This window comes from Salmo salar, chromosome ssa13 (genome assembly GCF_905237065.1).
Source record: "Salmo salar chromosome ssa13, Ssal_v3.1, whole genome shotgun sequence".
NCBI classification, from domain to species: domain Eukaryota; kingdom Metazoa; phylum Chordata; class Actinopteri; order Salmoniformes; family Salmonidae; genus Salmo; species Salmo salar.
Window position 1 is genome coordinate 51,847,643 of NC_059454.1, and position 17,041 is coordinate 51,864,683.

Consider the following 17,041-nt stretch of genomic DNA (forward strand, 5'->3'; position numbering starts at 1 on the left):
GTCTGAATCGGGTTAGGGTTATACAGATTATTACGTTTATTATACAGTGCATTCGGAAAGTAGTCAGACCCCTTGATTTAAATTCTAGGCATCTAACAAGTCTTCAGCTCTCAGGCAAGGTTACTCATCAAGCAAGTATAGTTAATCAAATCACCTCCATTACATTTGCACTAAGCAATAAAGTAGACTGTAGATTTATACGTATAGGAAAGGGAGAAGGTACATAATTTACCACTGACTAAAATGCACAGCAAAGCAGGGTAATTATCAACGTTCCAAGACTGTTGGCTACTATTTAGGTGAGTATTAGTGAGAGAGGGCTTTTATTTGTCAGATAAAATATTCAGTGAGATCGACAACTCCAAGCCATGCCGTAACAGAGATATTCACTGGCCCGCCGTCTCTAGCTCTTTATCCCCTATTAAATCTTTCTATCATCTATTCCGACCCTCCAGCACTTACACCATCTCCTCTAGTTTGCACATCACTGTTGCTCGCCCCCCCCCCCCAATCTCTATCCTAGCCTGCAGTTGCTGTCTACTGTCTGCTCCAGGTAGATATGAGTGTGTATGTGTTCCAGTGTGTGTGTGTTGTGCTGAGTTATCTATCCCCAGCAGGTTCTGGCCTGCTTAAATTACCCGTTTCTCCAGTGTGTCTGTCCCCCTCAGCAGGACACTCAGAGCAGACAGCAAGAGAGAGAGAGAGACAGAGAGAGAGCGCGACAGAGAGAGCTATACACTGTGGCTCTCAGAGCATACTGCAGATTAATTTACTTATGTACCTACTCAGCAGAGGACACACACAGGCCTCAGACACCTTTTAATGTCTTTTCAAGTCTGTGTGAGTGCAATTGTGAAAGTTATGTTAAATATGTCTGCGTGTAAGTGTGTTAGAGATGGGTGGTACAGAAAGGTGTGTATGATTTGCATGTATGTCTGAGTGCAAGACAGACATACACAGAAATGTGCGTGTGATGTGTGTGCGACGTGACTGGTGAGTGTCAGACAGAGGAGAGGAACAAACAGATGGAAGCCCGCCCCCCCAGACTGAGAGAGCTCAGTCTGTCACAGGGATGACAACGACTCTTACTCTACCCCTCCGTCTAATCCCTCTCTCTCTCTCACCCCGTCTCTACCCACTCCCTCCCTCCCTCGCTCCCTCCCTCCTCCCTCTCTCCCCCTGTATCCCCCTCTCCCTCCCTCCCCTCGTATCCCCCTCTCCCTCCCTCCCCTCTCCCTTCCCCATAGACCTGTCACACAGATTATCAAGAGCCGAGCAGCAACAGAGAGAGAGAGTTTAAACACTGACTGGCGAAGAAAACGCTATTTGAAATGCTGAGTCACTCTCCTCACCCAGTCTGCTCCGCAAACGAGTCTGGGACTATTTAACAGCACAGATGTTAGACGTACCTGCTTAGGAGAGAGTGGGCTAGCTAGCTAAGCTGTGTGTGTGTGTGTGTGTGTGTGTGTGTGTGTGTGTGTGTGTGTGTGTGTGTGTGTGTGTGTGTGTGTGTGTGTGTGTGTTGGCTTGATGAGGCAGTTGTTTGATCATCAATCTTCCCGCTCTGTGTTGAGACTGGGGGGCTGTGTGTATGTGTGTTTGTGTGTATCATACTTGTAGTTGAGGTTGATGTCGGACACTCTCCAGGCGTTTTGCATGTCGAAGCCCATCCTCCTCACCTCCATCTCCAGCCTCTGACGGACATGATCACCTACATAGAGAGAAAGAGGGAAGAGAGGTAAAACAACAATAATGAGGCCTCAGGGTTTTAATCTGCGTGTGTGTGTGCATGTGTGTGTGTGTACATGTCTGACACTAACCTGGTCTACAGAGGTGTAGGTGCTGGTCCTCATCGTCTGCGCTGCCCCCCAGACACCAGGCGTGGTAGGCCAAGGCAAACAGATCCTCCAGCCTGCCAGGGTGGGCTATGGCCCGATTCAGACGCTTCAGCCACTCCTGGCACTGCTTGAATGTCGAGAAATGGCATCTGAGTAGATAACAAAACACAAACACATAGAATGGAAAATCAGAGGATGGCCACCAACTTCAACACCATTATCATGCTTTCACCATATTATTATGGTTTGTGTACAATATCTACTATTATTCTTAGGCAAAACATGTTCAAGGACCAAAAGATAACACATAACCATGGGTTATGCCTACATTATCATATATTGTCCAACAAGTTTGTTTTGAAAGTCATCTTAATTGGGCAGAATGTGAGGGTGGTATACAGTTACTGTATGTAGGCCTATATTCTCTCTTACAGTAGCTCACAAACAGGTAATAATGAGTGCTCTCCAACATGGAGATTTTTCTATGATTCTATATTCTCATGAGTGCTCTGAGTGTTTCCCTGGGCCGTGCCACATCACATCGGCTCCTCAGGCAGGATATAAAGCCATCCCAATCAAAGAGGTGGGAACACTTCTGATGTCTGCATCTCTGTGAGGAAGACGCCAGACAGGCTGTCACAGTGAGCCAACAACACTACAGTTTTATAGGAGAGAAGTGGGCTGCAGTGCATAGATTGGCTTTGGTTCCTTGAAGTTCCAGTCTTTTCAGAAGAGGGTGAGTAAAGAGTGAAACGTGAAGGGAGGGGGATTGTGAGCAGCAGCTATGTGTGTGTAAAATAACACATGCGCAGAACCGGATCCGGATTCTTAGCTTTGAGAAAGAAGTTTCTAGAGGGGTGGGCAGGGCGTGGGCGAAAACTCTTTATTCGTAGTCACGGCCTTAAAAAAAAGGATCTTAAGTGGTTTTGAGACAAAAATGTTCTTAAGCCAACTTCATGACATCTCTTTTTCAACTTTTGCAATAACAAAGGATCTAGTTTTCCCATTAGCAGAAATATTGTGGCATAGGCCTATCAAAAAAGACCACGACGAACTAAGCCTATACATTGTGTCAAAAAATATCATGTTGTGCTTAATGTCAATCAAATTTAATTAAAAAAAATACTTTTTTTGATCATGTAAAAAAACAATGATTCATGGAGCACAAGATATCCATTTATCAAGAAGTCCTAATAATAGTTGTTTGTCACAAGCCAGTGTAGGTACCGTAGATATAAAGTAGGAATTTTCACTTTACCTGACGACTTTGGAGTCCTTGCAGATGATGTGCAGTTGGAACATGTCTCTGCTCTCCACACTCTCTATGAGCCTCAGAGGCAGCTGTACGGGGAGACAGAGAGAGGACACCACATTACACAAGACACCATGACAGACACAACACCTCTAATAATGGGGGCACCACGTTACACAGGATACCTCACTGAACACAACACATTTAATGAAGTACCTAGTAATCTAGGCTCGTCATGGCTAGTTAAGGTACCTACTGTAAGGTAGACAGCAAGGCACGGTGAGGTAACAATACATTTTTCACACAGCAGAGGGGATTGGAAGATGATATTTGTGGTGGACTTACCTTTCTCATGGGTTATGTAAATTCACGCAAGCCTCTATTAGGTATAGGCCTAAAACAGACACCATACCAATGCCTCTATTGCCAGACCAATATCTAATTCACGACAGCATCATTTGCATTTCCTTATAAAATCATCACGTTGCATGTTATTACATTGTCAATGCACCTTCCATGAACTATAACGTTTATATCTTAAGTGTATTTACACTTTTCATAGTTGCCACAGTAAATTGTCACACAGTAAATCTCATTCATACAAACAACAACCAGAATGCAACCATAATAACAATTTTAAATCAATGAGTCATCACCACAGGCCAAGCTCTGGAGTCTGCAGCAGTGCAATCTATTCTAGAATCTTCACTCAGTTATTCTATTATGCTGAGCCTGTAGTGTTCCGTACCACAGCTCTAGCTCTATTATTGGTCCACAGGTCAGGGGTGTTAATGAGGTCACTCCGAACGCAACAGTTATAAAATTACCCAATGAGGCTTGACCTTTGATTGGGGCAGGCCAATCAGCATCTACGCTGACCGGTGGGGGCCTGGGTCATTTAACTCGGTAATGAACAACCAATTCATGCTGCCACACTTCAGACAGACTTCGGCACAAAGTGGTGCTACAAAATCTTAAGATGCACTATAAATGAAATCTCTGCAAAACAAAACTGCTTGGCTCTTGCCTTGCTAAGTGCATTCAGTTATATTCAATGTTGAGAAGATTCTGAATCAGAAAATTAATAAAACCGTTTTTAGATTGCTTCCAATTTCAAATTAAATTACATTTTGTCCTTCCGGAGTGCACAATAATCCAGGAGTAGTCAGTCTGAACCAGAGGTTAAATGATAGAGCGGTCTAGTCTAGACTGTGGGAGGAAGGAGGGGGGAAGCTGAGGGTTGCTGTTGACACAAGGTACTCGCAGAAATATGATTGTCCACACCTTGATAGGTCTACAACAAAGTGACAGACATACACCAGGACCGGGGGGGAGCAGAGATCAGGAAGGAGGAGGGGGGTGACAACAAGACAGGGAACAGAGGAAATGGAAAAACGATTAAACTGAAGAAAAACAACAGAACAAAGTTAATGATAGGCAAAACATAAAAAGAAAGAGCTAAAGTCAAGCAGAGAACACAAATTAGCACGGCAGAAAGAGTGACTTTTGCTGACCACAACCAAGCTTGAAAAGGAAAGTATGGGAGAAGAAAATGGAAGGGGAAAGGATATCAAAATATAACATTTTAATACCCAGGCAGCACAAACTGACAGTGCAGATGTCTGTATGTTTAAAAAAAAAAGTTAGAAGGTAACAGATAATTTTATTACAATGGTTAAGATGGATTTTCATTGTGTTCCATGGTGTTATTTGCCCCCTAGTGGAGCTTTCTGGTACTTAGACTGTACGCAAACAGGAAGTAAAGAATTCGTTCTGCACACATAGAAGCAGCTAAAAACAACGCTACGGTGCAGGTCTTTCAGTGTAGCTATTTCTTGTCACGCTTCGAATATTAGTTTTTTCACAACATAAACGTTTTCAATATATTCATTCAAGAAAAGTCACGCCTTGGGAGTTTTATTGAAGACTTAGTTGTTAGCTATCTGTCTAGTTTTGCATGGGAACGCAATTCAAGGGCAGAATAGTGAAAAAACATCATCACAGCGGGCTCAAGCACAAGAATAACCGCACACGGTGGTTATGTTTTACGTTCATCAGCCAACAAAGCCTCTTATCCTAGGGAACACCAGCAGTCTTCGATGCAACAAGCAGAGCCAGGTGTTCAACAGAGAGAGATGGAGGAGCCTCTTCAGCACATTGGGACCAAGTCTCAGTCTACAAGATCAAGGTCATCAAAACAGTCAAGCAGATCCTCAACGGTGAGTTCTGCAGCCATCAAAGCACGTGCCAAGGCGGACGCAGCGCGTGCTCAAGTCTCCTATGCTGAGAAGGAAGCTTCTGTGATGAAGCAAAAAGCTGACCTCGATGCAAGTTTATATGTTCTCCAATTTGAGAGAACAGCTGCTGCTGCGTTGGCTGAAGCTGCAGCCCTTGAAGAAGCTGTAGAATCAGAACGCAGAGAGCTTCGCAAATAACTAGACAGGGACACAGCCCTTAAGTCCAGTCCAACGTACTTGTGAGTATGTGCAACAACATGCTAGGCCCTACTTTGCTGAACTTCCATTTGAAGTAGAGAAACAAGAGCTTATTGTTGACCCAGCTACATGCCATAATCCAGAAAGTAGAAAACAACAGAGCATGAGCAGAGACTCTACGTTCAAAAGAAATGAACAGCAGCATGGTGGAAATGGAAAACAAGCCCACTTCCAGTCACACACACACAAAGCATCCCTGAGTCACAAGTGGCACCAGACCTCATCAAGCACCTCCTACGGCGTGAGATGGTGAGTTCCGGACTCCTGAAGTTTGATGATCGCCCTGAAAATTATTGGGCATGGAAAGCATCCTTTCTCAATGCGACCAGAGACTTGAACTTAACAGCCAGGGAAGAGTTAGATCTAATTACTTAGTGGCTAGGGGCAGAGTCGTCTGAGCAAGCAAAGAGAATTAGATCTGTCCATATTTTCAATGCAACAGCAGGGCTTAACATGGTCTGGCAATGACTAGAAGAGTGCTATGGTACACCTGAAGTGATCGAGAATGCACTTTTGAAGAAAATGTATGATTTTCCAAAACTGACTAATAAAGACAATCACAAACTAAGAGAACTAGGTGACATTCTTCTCGAACTGGAGTGTGCTAAAGTAGAAGGGTACCTTCCAGGCCTCGCTTATCTGGACACATCTCGGGGGGTAAACCCTATAGTAGAGAAACTTCCATTCAGTTTACAAGAAAGATGGATAGCACAGGGATCCAAATACAAGGAGGACTATCGGGTAGCATTCCCACCATTCTCGTTCTTCTCGAGATTCATCAGGAACCAGGCAAAAACTAGAAACGACCCCAGTTTCACCCTCTACACCTCAACTAACCAGGTGTCTATAAAAGGTGAGAAACCTGACAGGTACAGCAGCAAGACACCTGTGACTGTATACAAAACAGATGTGTCATCTGAGCCCTCAGACCACCAAACCAAACCCAGTAAGACAAAGGTTGAAAGCCCTGACCTTCACTGCCCAATACATAACAAGCCTCATCCTCTTAAAAAGTGTTGTGGGTTTAGATACAAAACTCTAGATGAGCGCAAATCATATCTCAAAGAGAATGGCATTTGTTTCCGATGTTGTGGGTCAACTCAGCACAGAGCTAAAGACTGTAAGGTGTCAATCAAGTACTCTGAGTGCAACAGTGACAGACATCTTGCTGCTCTGCATCCAGGCCCAGCCCCTTCCAATACAAACACCGCTACAGCAGAGAAAGAGCATGGCGGGGAGCAAGGTGACGATGCTCTTCTATCTGTCACCTCAAAGTGTACGGAGATCTGTGGTGAGGCAGTCAATCCAAGATCATGTTCAAAAATATGCCTAGTCAAAGCTTATCCAGTTGGGAAAAGAGAGAAAGCTGTTAAAACGCATGTAGTGCTTGATGAACAGAGCAACAAATCTCTGGCCAAGACAGAGTTTTTCAATCTCTTCAACATCAATGACAACTCTGCTCCATACACCATGAAGACATGTTCTGGGGTAACAGAGACTTCAGGCAGGAGAGCCGTCAACTTCATGGTGGAGTCTATAGATGGACACATGCAGCTCACTCTCCCTACTCTGATAGAGTGTGACATGATGCCAGATGATAGGATGGAGATTCCCTCCCCCGACATTGCATGTCATCATCCCCATCTGCAACCAGTGCCGGTCAAAATTCCAGCTGTGGACCCAGATGCTCCCATCCTCCTGCTCTTAGGACGAGACATCTTAAGGGTACACAAGGTACGAGAGCAAATAAATGGGCCCCACGACACTCCTTATGCACAGCGACTCGACCTCGGGTGGGTCTTCGTGGGTGAGGTCTGTCTGGGAACGGCTCACCGACCAGCCAATGTTAACGTGTTCAGGACAAACATACTTCAAAATGGTCGCACATCCTATCTGAGCCCTTGCCCTGACATCATCCAGGTAAAAGAGAACTACAACAGCGTAGCTCAGAAACACATCTCTCCCTCTACAGTGCACTCGAGAGATCCAAGCACAACTGTGAACACAGACAGCCTGGGATGTTCCGTGTTCGACAAAGCACAAGACGATAATAAACCAGCACCATCAGTGGAGGACAAAGCCTTCTTGGACATTATGGACAAACAGGTTTTCCAGGATGATGGAAACAACTGGGTAGCTCCACTACCCTTTCGCCCCACTAGACGTCGGCCTTCCTAATAACAGGGAGCAGGCCATGAACCGTCTCACATCACTTCGCAGGACTTTAGACAAAAAGCCTGATATGAAGCATCATTTTATTGACTTCATGCAAAAGATGCTGGGTAACGACCAAGCAGAACCTTCTCCGCCACTAGAGGGAGACAAAGAATGCTGGTATCTGCCCATATTTGGTGTTTACCATCCACAAAAGCCTGAACAAATAAGAGTAGTATTTGACTCCAGTGCTAAGTGTCAAGGCGTGTCACTTAACAATGTTCTGCTCAGTGGTCCAGACTTAAACAACACACTCTTGGGTGTCCTAATGCGCTTCCGCAAGGATTGCGTTGCACTAACAGCAGATGTGCAACAAATGTTTTACTGTTTTGGTGTACGTGAGGATCACAGAGATTACTTAAGGTTTCTCTGGTATGAAGACAACAACCCAGATAGAAACATAACTGAGTACAGGATGAAAGTCCATGTATTTGGGAACAGCCCCTCACCAGCCGTAGCCATCTACTGCATGAGACGAGCAGCTCTACAGGGTGAGAAGGAACACGGGTCAGAACCCAAGCAATATGTAGTGAGGAACTTCTACATCGATGATGAGCTGACATCAGTAGCTACTACAGAAGAAGCTATCAACATTCTAAGAAAAACACAAGCAATGTTAGCGGAGTCCAACATGAAACTACACAAGATTGCATCCAATAGCAAAACATTTATGGAAGCCTTCCCTATGGAGGACCGTGCAAAAGACTTAAAAGATCTGGACCTAGGAGTGGATCCTCTCCCTTTTCAACAGAGTCTGGGACTTTCCTGGAACCTGGAAACAGACAGCTTCTCATTCCAGGTGTCCCACAATGAGAAGCCTTTTACGAGAAGAGGCATCCTGTCCACAGTGAATAGTCTTTATGACCCCCTTGGGTTCGAGGCTCCAATAACAATGCAAGGCAAAGCCTTAATCAGAGAACTCTCTTCTGATCAGAGTGAGTGGAATGCCCCTCTTCCCACAGAAAAAGAAGAGGAATGGAAAATGTGGAAGGAATCTTTGATGGAGTTGGAACATGTGTATATTCAGCGGACCTACATCCCAGTCTCTTTGTCTACCACTCAAAAAAGAGAGCTACACATCTTCTCGGATGCCTCTACAGTAGCCATAGGAGCGGAAGCCTACCTGAGAGTTATTGACTCTGAAGGTCAATGCCATATTGGATTTGTCATGGGGAAATCAAAATTAGCCCCTCGTCCGGCCCACACTATCCCACGCCTAGAACTGTGTGCGGCTGTGCTAGCTGTTGAGATGTATGAACTGATCAGAGACAAAATGGACATTGATGTAAATGCGGCCAAGTTCTATACAGACAGTAAGATAGTTCTCGGTTACATCCACAATGTCACCAAAAGATTCTATGTGTATGTTGCCAATAGAGTAACTCGCATCAGGAAGTCTACCCATCCAGATCAGTGGTGTTATGTAAACACTGAAAGCAATCCAGCAGACCATGCAACCAGGCCCATACTAGCTGCACACCAGTTGGTTCTCAGGTCCACCTTTCCTGACCCAAGCAAACTCAAGTGAGCCTGAGACCATCAATTTTGACCTTGTAGAGCCTCACGCAGACGCGGAGATTTAACCAGACGTCACTGTCTTCGCCACTAAGGTTTCTGGAGCTCAACTCGGCTCTCATCGCTTTGAGAGGTTCTCAAGCTGGAAAGCTCTCAATCGAGGCACAGCACAACTCATTCATGTTGCCAGATCCTTTCATGACGGTGCGGACAACACCAGCTGCAGAGACGCAGAAAATGGACAGCAGAGAAGCCAAATGTAAAAGTGGGAGATGTTGTCTTATTGAAAGACAGTCAGGCGCACAGAAATGACTGGCCAGTCGGGCTTGTGGTCAAAACCTTTACCAGTAATGACAAAAAGGTTAGGAAAGTAGAACTAAAAATTGTCAAGCAAGGAGCTACTAAGGTGTTTCTGAGACCAATCTCAGAGATTGTTGTTCTTCTTTCTGAAGCATCCTAGAGACAAAAGATAAGAATAAAAGGACATTATTTGTTTCTTAATACATGTTTTATTTCATAGCGGCACAATTTCATTATACCAGGCGGGGAGTGTGCTGCCATCCTGTTAGAAGGTAACAGATAATTTTATTACAATGGTTAAGATGGATTTTCATTGTGTTCCATGGTGTTATTTGCCCCCTAGTGGAGCTTTCTGGTACTTAGACTGTACGCAAACAGGAAGTAAAGAATTCGTTCTGCCCGCATAGAAGCAGCTAAAAACAACGCTATGGTGCAGGTCTTTCAGTGTAGCTATTTCTTGTCACACTTCAGCCTCGGAAAATATTTGTTTTTTCACAACATAAACGTTTTCAATATATTCATTCAAGAAAAGTCACGCCTTGGGAGTTTTATTGAAGACTTAGTTGTTAGCTACCTGTCTAGTTTTGCATGGGCATGCAATTCAAGGGCAGAATAGTCTTACTACAGGTACTCTGTTAGATGACTGGAGTTCTGGGATGGGGGAGAAGGAGGAGAGGAGTTAGTCTCTAAAACCCGACCCTAGGCAACACATTGACCATGTTTACATGCACACCAATATTCGGGATACTGTTGCATTCTGTTTTTGAGTTGACTCATATAAACATCAGATCCCGTTTACAACAACACGAAAAAGCTTGTATCCCGGTTATGAGAAACTCGGATAAGATGCCTATGTTATGCTGATCTTCGACGGGATACTGTGGCGTGTAAACATCTTATCCCGTTGACTTTTGTTTTTCGCGATCTCCGCAGGCTCAGTTTCGCATATCATAGGTGTTGTGTGATGATGTTTTCACCTGATTGTCAAACAAATCACTTAAAAAAAATTAAGAATCTGCGCAATTTGATCCACTATAATTACATAGTAATTTATTTTGCTGATACTCCGTACTGGTCCATATAGCCTACTGGCTAATTTCACCAATAATTTAGACATGCTTTTTCCGACATTTGGTAGGCCATTTGTTTGTCAACTATAGTTAGATACATGTTGTTTCTCTTCTTAGAATGAATGCTCTAGTAATCTAGTTAACACCGTTAAAGTTGTCTGTTTCGTATAAGGATCAGGGAGAAAACGGAATAACTAAAAACAGTGGAAAGATTGGTCCTGTGCAAAATGTCCAAATGTCATCAGTTTGAAAGCTGAGAAAACGATGAAACACGAATTCAGTTCATATTGGGTGCATATTTAATGTGGTTGAAATACTGTCTACTTGTTTAACATTGCCAGAGATAACACATTACACACACATTCACATTTTCTCAAGAGATGCTGAAAGAAATAAATCATATTTCTCCACTCCTGTTCCCGAGACAAAATAAACATTTGTTGTATACTTTTACTGCAAGAAATGCATAATTCGCCTGGAGTTTATATTATTTTACTCTACCTGTAGAAGGTTATAGGCCTACAGTCAGTGTCCTTATTTCAGTTACTATTCCATTTAACCCATATGAACTTAAATTAGGATTTTCAGTTTATTCATTACATAGATACTCGTAAGCAGGATATCAAAGGTGAATGTAAACGGGTTATCCTGAATAAGACCTTAAGTAGGATATGAGCTATTATCAGGAATACTGTGTGCATATAAACGTGGTCAGTGACTAGGGTCTAGTTTCAATGACGGACTCTTTTGGCATAGAGGAACTACGTCACTGCCTACTTCACTACTTTATCTGCTTGAATAAAAAAGGTTTTGAATCGCGACATTCTGACATGTCGGCCGCGTGATTTTTTTATTTTTCTCCCTTATCGACATAGGCAGTGACATCGATCCTCTATGTCAAAAGAGTCCATAATTGAATCCAAACCCTAGTCACTGTTGCCTAGGGTCGAGTTTCGAGACTAAAGAGGAATAGGGGAGGAGGTGGAATCTCACTCTAAGGCCAGTGAATGCAAACAATCAGGTTGTTTGTATTACAGCAGGGTCTGGCGTCAGTAGGAGGGGCCACTGGATGCCAAGAAAAGTGTGTGTGTGTGTGCCTGTGTGCCTGTGTGTCTGTGGTGTGCACATGCGACTTTAAGTAAGCACTGGGCCGGCTCCCTGAAACTCCAGAGGTCACGTAAAACAGTCCTAGCTGGTGGTGAGATCATAGACACCGCTCACTGCACCACTCCTGTGGTGCCCGAAACACTGCCAACTCAGTGGGTGTGAGGAGGGGACCTGGCATCAGGTTCTGGGAATGGCTCTGCATCTCAATCACATAATTTGAAGTGCTACCAGCCTTGGCTTGTAAGCAGCAGGACATTCTGTCTAAAATGTATTATATGGCCTGTAATGAATCTAGCCTCTCCTTTCAGGCAGAGTTTTGTTCCTCACATTACTACCTCTCAGTTCTGTGCACAGATCTACAGATCTATCAGTGTAGCAATTAGCCTGGCAACCAAACAGATTTATGTACATTACACTGCAGTATTCAATCTGGTTTAACCAGGCTATGTCAGAGCAGCTATTTTTTTATTTAACTAAGCAAGTCAGTTAAGAACAAATTATTATTTCCAATGACAGCCTAGGAACAGTGGGTTAACTACCTCATTCAGGGGTAGAACAACAGATTTTTACCTTGTCAGCTCAGGGATTCAATCTTACAACCTTTCAGTTAATAGTCCAACACTCTAACCACTAGGCTACCAAGCTACTTGAACATGCTAGTGTTGTTTTTTCCAGGATCTCTGTATCATGTGTATTGCATGTGTTAGGGTTGGGCGATATGGCAAAAAGGTAATATCACGGAATAATAAAAGTTCTACATTTTCTTTATGAGTAGTGCATGACCCTAGGGTGGCAACACATACATTCTAAGTGATTTCAATGGGTCTTTCTCCATTCTGATTGTTTTATACTGTTCAATTCACCCAACAAAAAAAAATCAGCATTTTCTACAATTTCTGCATTTCCTGCACTCATTTTAGACCATTTCCACACTGCCACGTAGGACTGCACAATATAGGCAAATAATCTAGACCTTATTTTTAACCATATGTTGCAATTGTGATTTGGCTTGCGATTTAGAGCAAAACACTTGGGTGAACTGTTGGAATCATGAAAATAGAATGATTATTCTAATTCCATAGTTAGAACATAATAGTGGGAACTTTGAATACAGTGTTTATTAAGATGACAACAAATGAAAACGCCAGGAAGGAATTATTGTGACAGGGTAGGAACCAAAGTGTTGATAAGTGTTTACTTGGGGACCCTATAACGTTTGGCTACATTGAATGTTTTCTCTTAGCTACTTCATGCAACTAACATATTCATGCTTTGCGTATTCCTCTTTGATTTAGAAGATACTGTTGCACAAAAAAACATGATGATTTAGGTCTACATCATCACTGGTATTATCGGGCTGTATAGCTAATTACAGTCAAAAGTTTGGACACACCTACTCATTCCAGGGTTTGTATTTATGTTTTACTATTTTCTACATTATAGAATAATAGTGAAGACATCAAAACTGTGAAATAGCACATATGGAATAATGTGTTAAACAAATGAAAATATATTTTATATTTGAGATTCATCAAAGAAGCCACCCTTTGCCTTGATGACAGCTTTGCACTCCCTTGGCATTCTTTCAACCAGATTCATGAGGTAGTCACCTGGAATGCATTTCAATTAACAGGTGTTGCTTGTTAAAAGTTAATTTGTGGAATTTCTTTCCTTCTTAATGCGTTTGAGGCAATTAGTTCTGTTGTGACTAGGTAGGGGTGGTACACAGAAGATAGCCCTATTTGATAAAAGACCAAGTCCATTTTATGGCAAGATCATGAGAACGGTGAGGAATCAGCCCAGAACTACACGGGAGGATCTTGTCAATGATCTCAAGGCAGCTGGGACCATAGTCACCAAGAAAACAATTGGTAACACACTACGCCGTGAAGGACTGAAATCCTGCAGCGCCCGCAAGGTCCCCCTGCTCAAGAATACATATACATGCCCGTCTGAAGTTTGCCAATGAACATCTGAATGATTCAGAGGACAACTGGTGAAAGTGTTGTGGTCAAATGAGACCAAAATAGAGCTCTTTGGCATCAACTCAACTCAACATGTTTGGAGGAGGAGGGATGCTGCCTATGACCCCAAGTACACCATCTCCACCGTCAAACATGGAGGTGGAAACATTATGCTTTGGGGGTGTTTTTCTGCTAAGGGGACAGGACAACTTCACCGCATCAAATGGACGATGGACGGGGCCATGTACCGTCAAATCTTGGGTGAGAACATCCTTCCCTCAGCCAGGGCATTGAAAATGGGTCGTGGATGGGTATTCCAGCATGACAATGGACCAAAACACACGGCCAAGGCAACAAAGGAGTGGCTCAAGAAGAAGCACATTAAGGTCCTGGAGTGGCCTAGCCAGTCTTGAGACCTTAATCCCATAGAAAATCTGCGGAGGGAGCTGAAGGTTCGAGTTGCCAAACGTCAGCCTCGAAACCTTAATGACTTGGAGAAGATCTGCAAAGAGGAGTGGGACAAAATCCCTCCTGAGATGTATGCAAACCTGGTGGCCAACTACAAGAAACGTCTGACCTCTGTGATTGCCAACAAGGGTTTTGCCACCAAGTACTAAGTCATGTTTTGCAGAGGGGTCAAATAGTTATTTCCCTCATTAAAATGCAAATCAATTTATAACATTTTTGACATGCGTTTTTCTGGATATTTTTGTTGTTATTCTGTCTCTCACTGTTCAAATAAACCTACCATTAAAATTATAGACTGATCCTTTCTTTATCAGTGGGCAAACATACAAAATCAGCAGGGGATCAAATACTTTTTTCCCCCACTGTAGGTGTGTTCAAACTTTTGACTGGTACTGTATGTTTGCTCTGACTCAGTACATTAGCTAGCTAGCTAGCCAGCTAACTAGTGATTAGCATTAGCAGCTAACACAATTTAGGCCCAAATTGCTAAGAAAATACAAACTAGTTGTTTGCAGATGTAAGAAACACAAACTAATATTGTAATTATAAAACACTACTGGATTTATATTAAGAAGCAAAGTGAAAACAGCATCATTGTCATCAACATTGATCCATGTGTTGCATTGACCATACAGACTGAAGGCAAGTGTCTCGTGGTCGAGGAACAACAAATGCCCACCTTGAATGACAGGGGGCGGGGCTATGTCTGTGTGGAAATCGGCATGTTAAGAGAGAGCAGAGAGCGATGACTCAAGTAGCGAAGTAAACTATAAAAATGGACGTTACACACAACGTATCACATTTAACAAACCAAATATTCAAATACCGATATAGAATGTAAAGTAAAAACCCAAACCGGTCCGTGGATCAATACCAGCGTATCGTAAAATACGCATGTGTTCATTATGTCTTACATTGATAATGGAGTCCTTAAACTTGATGTGGAGCCTGTAGTTGGAGATGGCGATGATGGTGTCATCGGCTCGGCCTAGATACTCCACCCCTTCCCCCTGCAGAGCTGGGAACGGCACCTGGAGGGGACACAAACATCAACGCAACATTAAGACAACATGAACTACAACGCTTAATCAACATTGCGATAAGGACAACGTTGGATATCAGGACACAAACATCACAAAGTTAAAACCTTGCAGTTTTTACAGTATATTCACTTCATTATCTTCCTATTAATCCCATTGTTCTCTGTAAAACTTGCAATACAGCCATCACACATCAAACCAGTACAAAATTACAAAATTAGATGAGTGTGTGACTTTCTTTTACATTTGATCACAGAAAATATAACAAATGGACAATCTTATTTAAAAAACAGGGTGCATGCAGGCTTCCAAATGGAAGCATCACGAATCGATAGAGACCGTGAGGCTTACTGATGGCTCTGGATGGAACCTGGCACTGTTGCCTGGCCCAGATCACGTTCCCTCTAGCCTGGTTAACACCAGACTGAATAAATGGTGAGGGCAGCGTTCAGTCTGGTTTAACCAGGCTACTCTCCCTCCATGGTGGAGATTATAACCTTTACTTGTTTTTTATCATTGTCCCTCCCGGGCCAGCTCTTTGAACCAGCCCAGACCAGTGCCCCATAGTCTGCCCTGTGCCCCATATATCTTACTAACGTTTGTGTTGCTGTTCATCTGTCACAAAAAGAAAGTGCCTGGGTAGCTTTGGCTTGGCAGAGGTGCAGGAGAGAGGGTGGGGTGCAGTGTCGATGGGGTCGATGGGATAACATTAGTAGTAGGCCTAAATATGAGTGGAGGAGCTGTACAGATAAAACTATGGGTATGGTTCTCTCTGCATGGGAGATGTAATATTCCTAACATGGTCTCTGAGTCTGACTGTTTATTATGAGAAACTGAAATGACAAGGAGAGATAATATCATCAGAATACTAACGAAGCCTAAGGGGCTAAATCATGTGCACCGTTCTTTAACTGTCCAGGCAAGAGTGGATGAAGGCAATCCACTGCAACTCCACTGTTGAAGGCAGGGAACTAACACATCCCGCTGAAAGTGTCATACATAGTTAACACGCTGTGCCGTCTTTCTCAGGTCTGCATCAAACTGGCTCTAGCTCTGCTGATAGTGTCATAGTTAACATCCACTACAGTCTCTCTCTGAGCTGCATCAAACTGGCTCTAGCTCTGCTGATAGTGTCATAGTTAACATCCTGTATAGTCTCTCTCTGAGCTGCATCAAACTGGCTCTAGCTCTGCTGATAGTGTCATAGTTAACATCCTGTATAGTCTCTCTCTGAGCTGCATCAAACTGTCTCTAGCTCTGCTGATAGTGTCATAGTTAACATCCGCTACAGTCTCTCTCTGAGCTGCATCAAACTGGCTCTAGCTCTGCTGATATTGTCATAGTTAACATCCTGTACAGTCCCACTCTGAGCTGCACCAAACTGGCTCTGTGGTTCTGCTCTGCTCCAAATAGAGTTGTATGACTCATAGATGGCCGGCTAGTACAGCAGAAGATACTGTGTCATGTTTTTCCCTCTATCCTGCCTCAGGCAGTACAGACAAAAAGAGAGGGAAGAGAGACCTAGAGAAAGAGAGAGAGATGGATAGAGGGAGGAAAAAGACCATGCAGTGACAAATATTTTATGACTTGGTGGTTTGTGAGTCGTGACTTCCGGTTTTAGGCAACTGGAGAGGGAGGGGCACTCCAGAGAGGGGAGTGGAAGAGGGGAGGGGAGGAGGAGAAAAGGGTGAAATGCAGAGCAATACAGTATGTGAAATGGACGATTGTAAAGCACCACTGTGATACTACTGTGGCAGAGGCTAGCTATACTGGGGGTT

At 43.4% G+C, this 17,041-nt stretch overlaps 1 protein-coding gene across 3 annotated transcripts in view; it reads right to left on the minus strand.

Annotated features, from left to right (window-relative positions):
* Positions 1–17,041, minus strand: part of LOC106567397 (myotubularin-related protein 4) — a 126,168-nt gene that overhangs the window by 26,890 nt on the left and 82,237 nt on the right. For all 3 annotated transcript variants that reach the window (XM_014136579.2, XM_045693379.1, XM_014136580.2), the window contains 4 exons: positions 15,138–15,254; positions 3,097–3,179; positions 1,821–1,987; positions 1,615–1,711 (listed from right to left, as the gene is read on the minus strand). In XM_014136579.2, the coding sequence (XP_013992054.2) occupies positions 1,615–1,711; positions 1,821–1,987; positions 3,097–3,179; positions 15,138–15,254 (464 nt within the window). The remainder of the gene's footprint in view (positions 1–1,614; positions 1,712–1,820; positions 1,988–3,096; positions 3,180–15,137; positions 15,255–17,041) is intronic.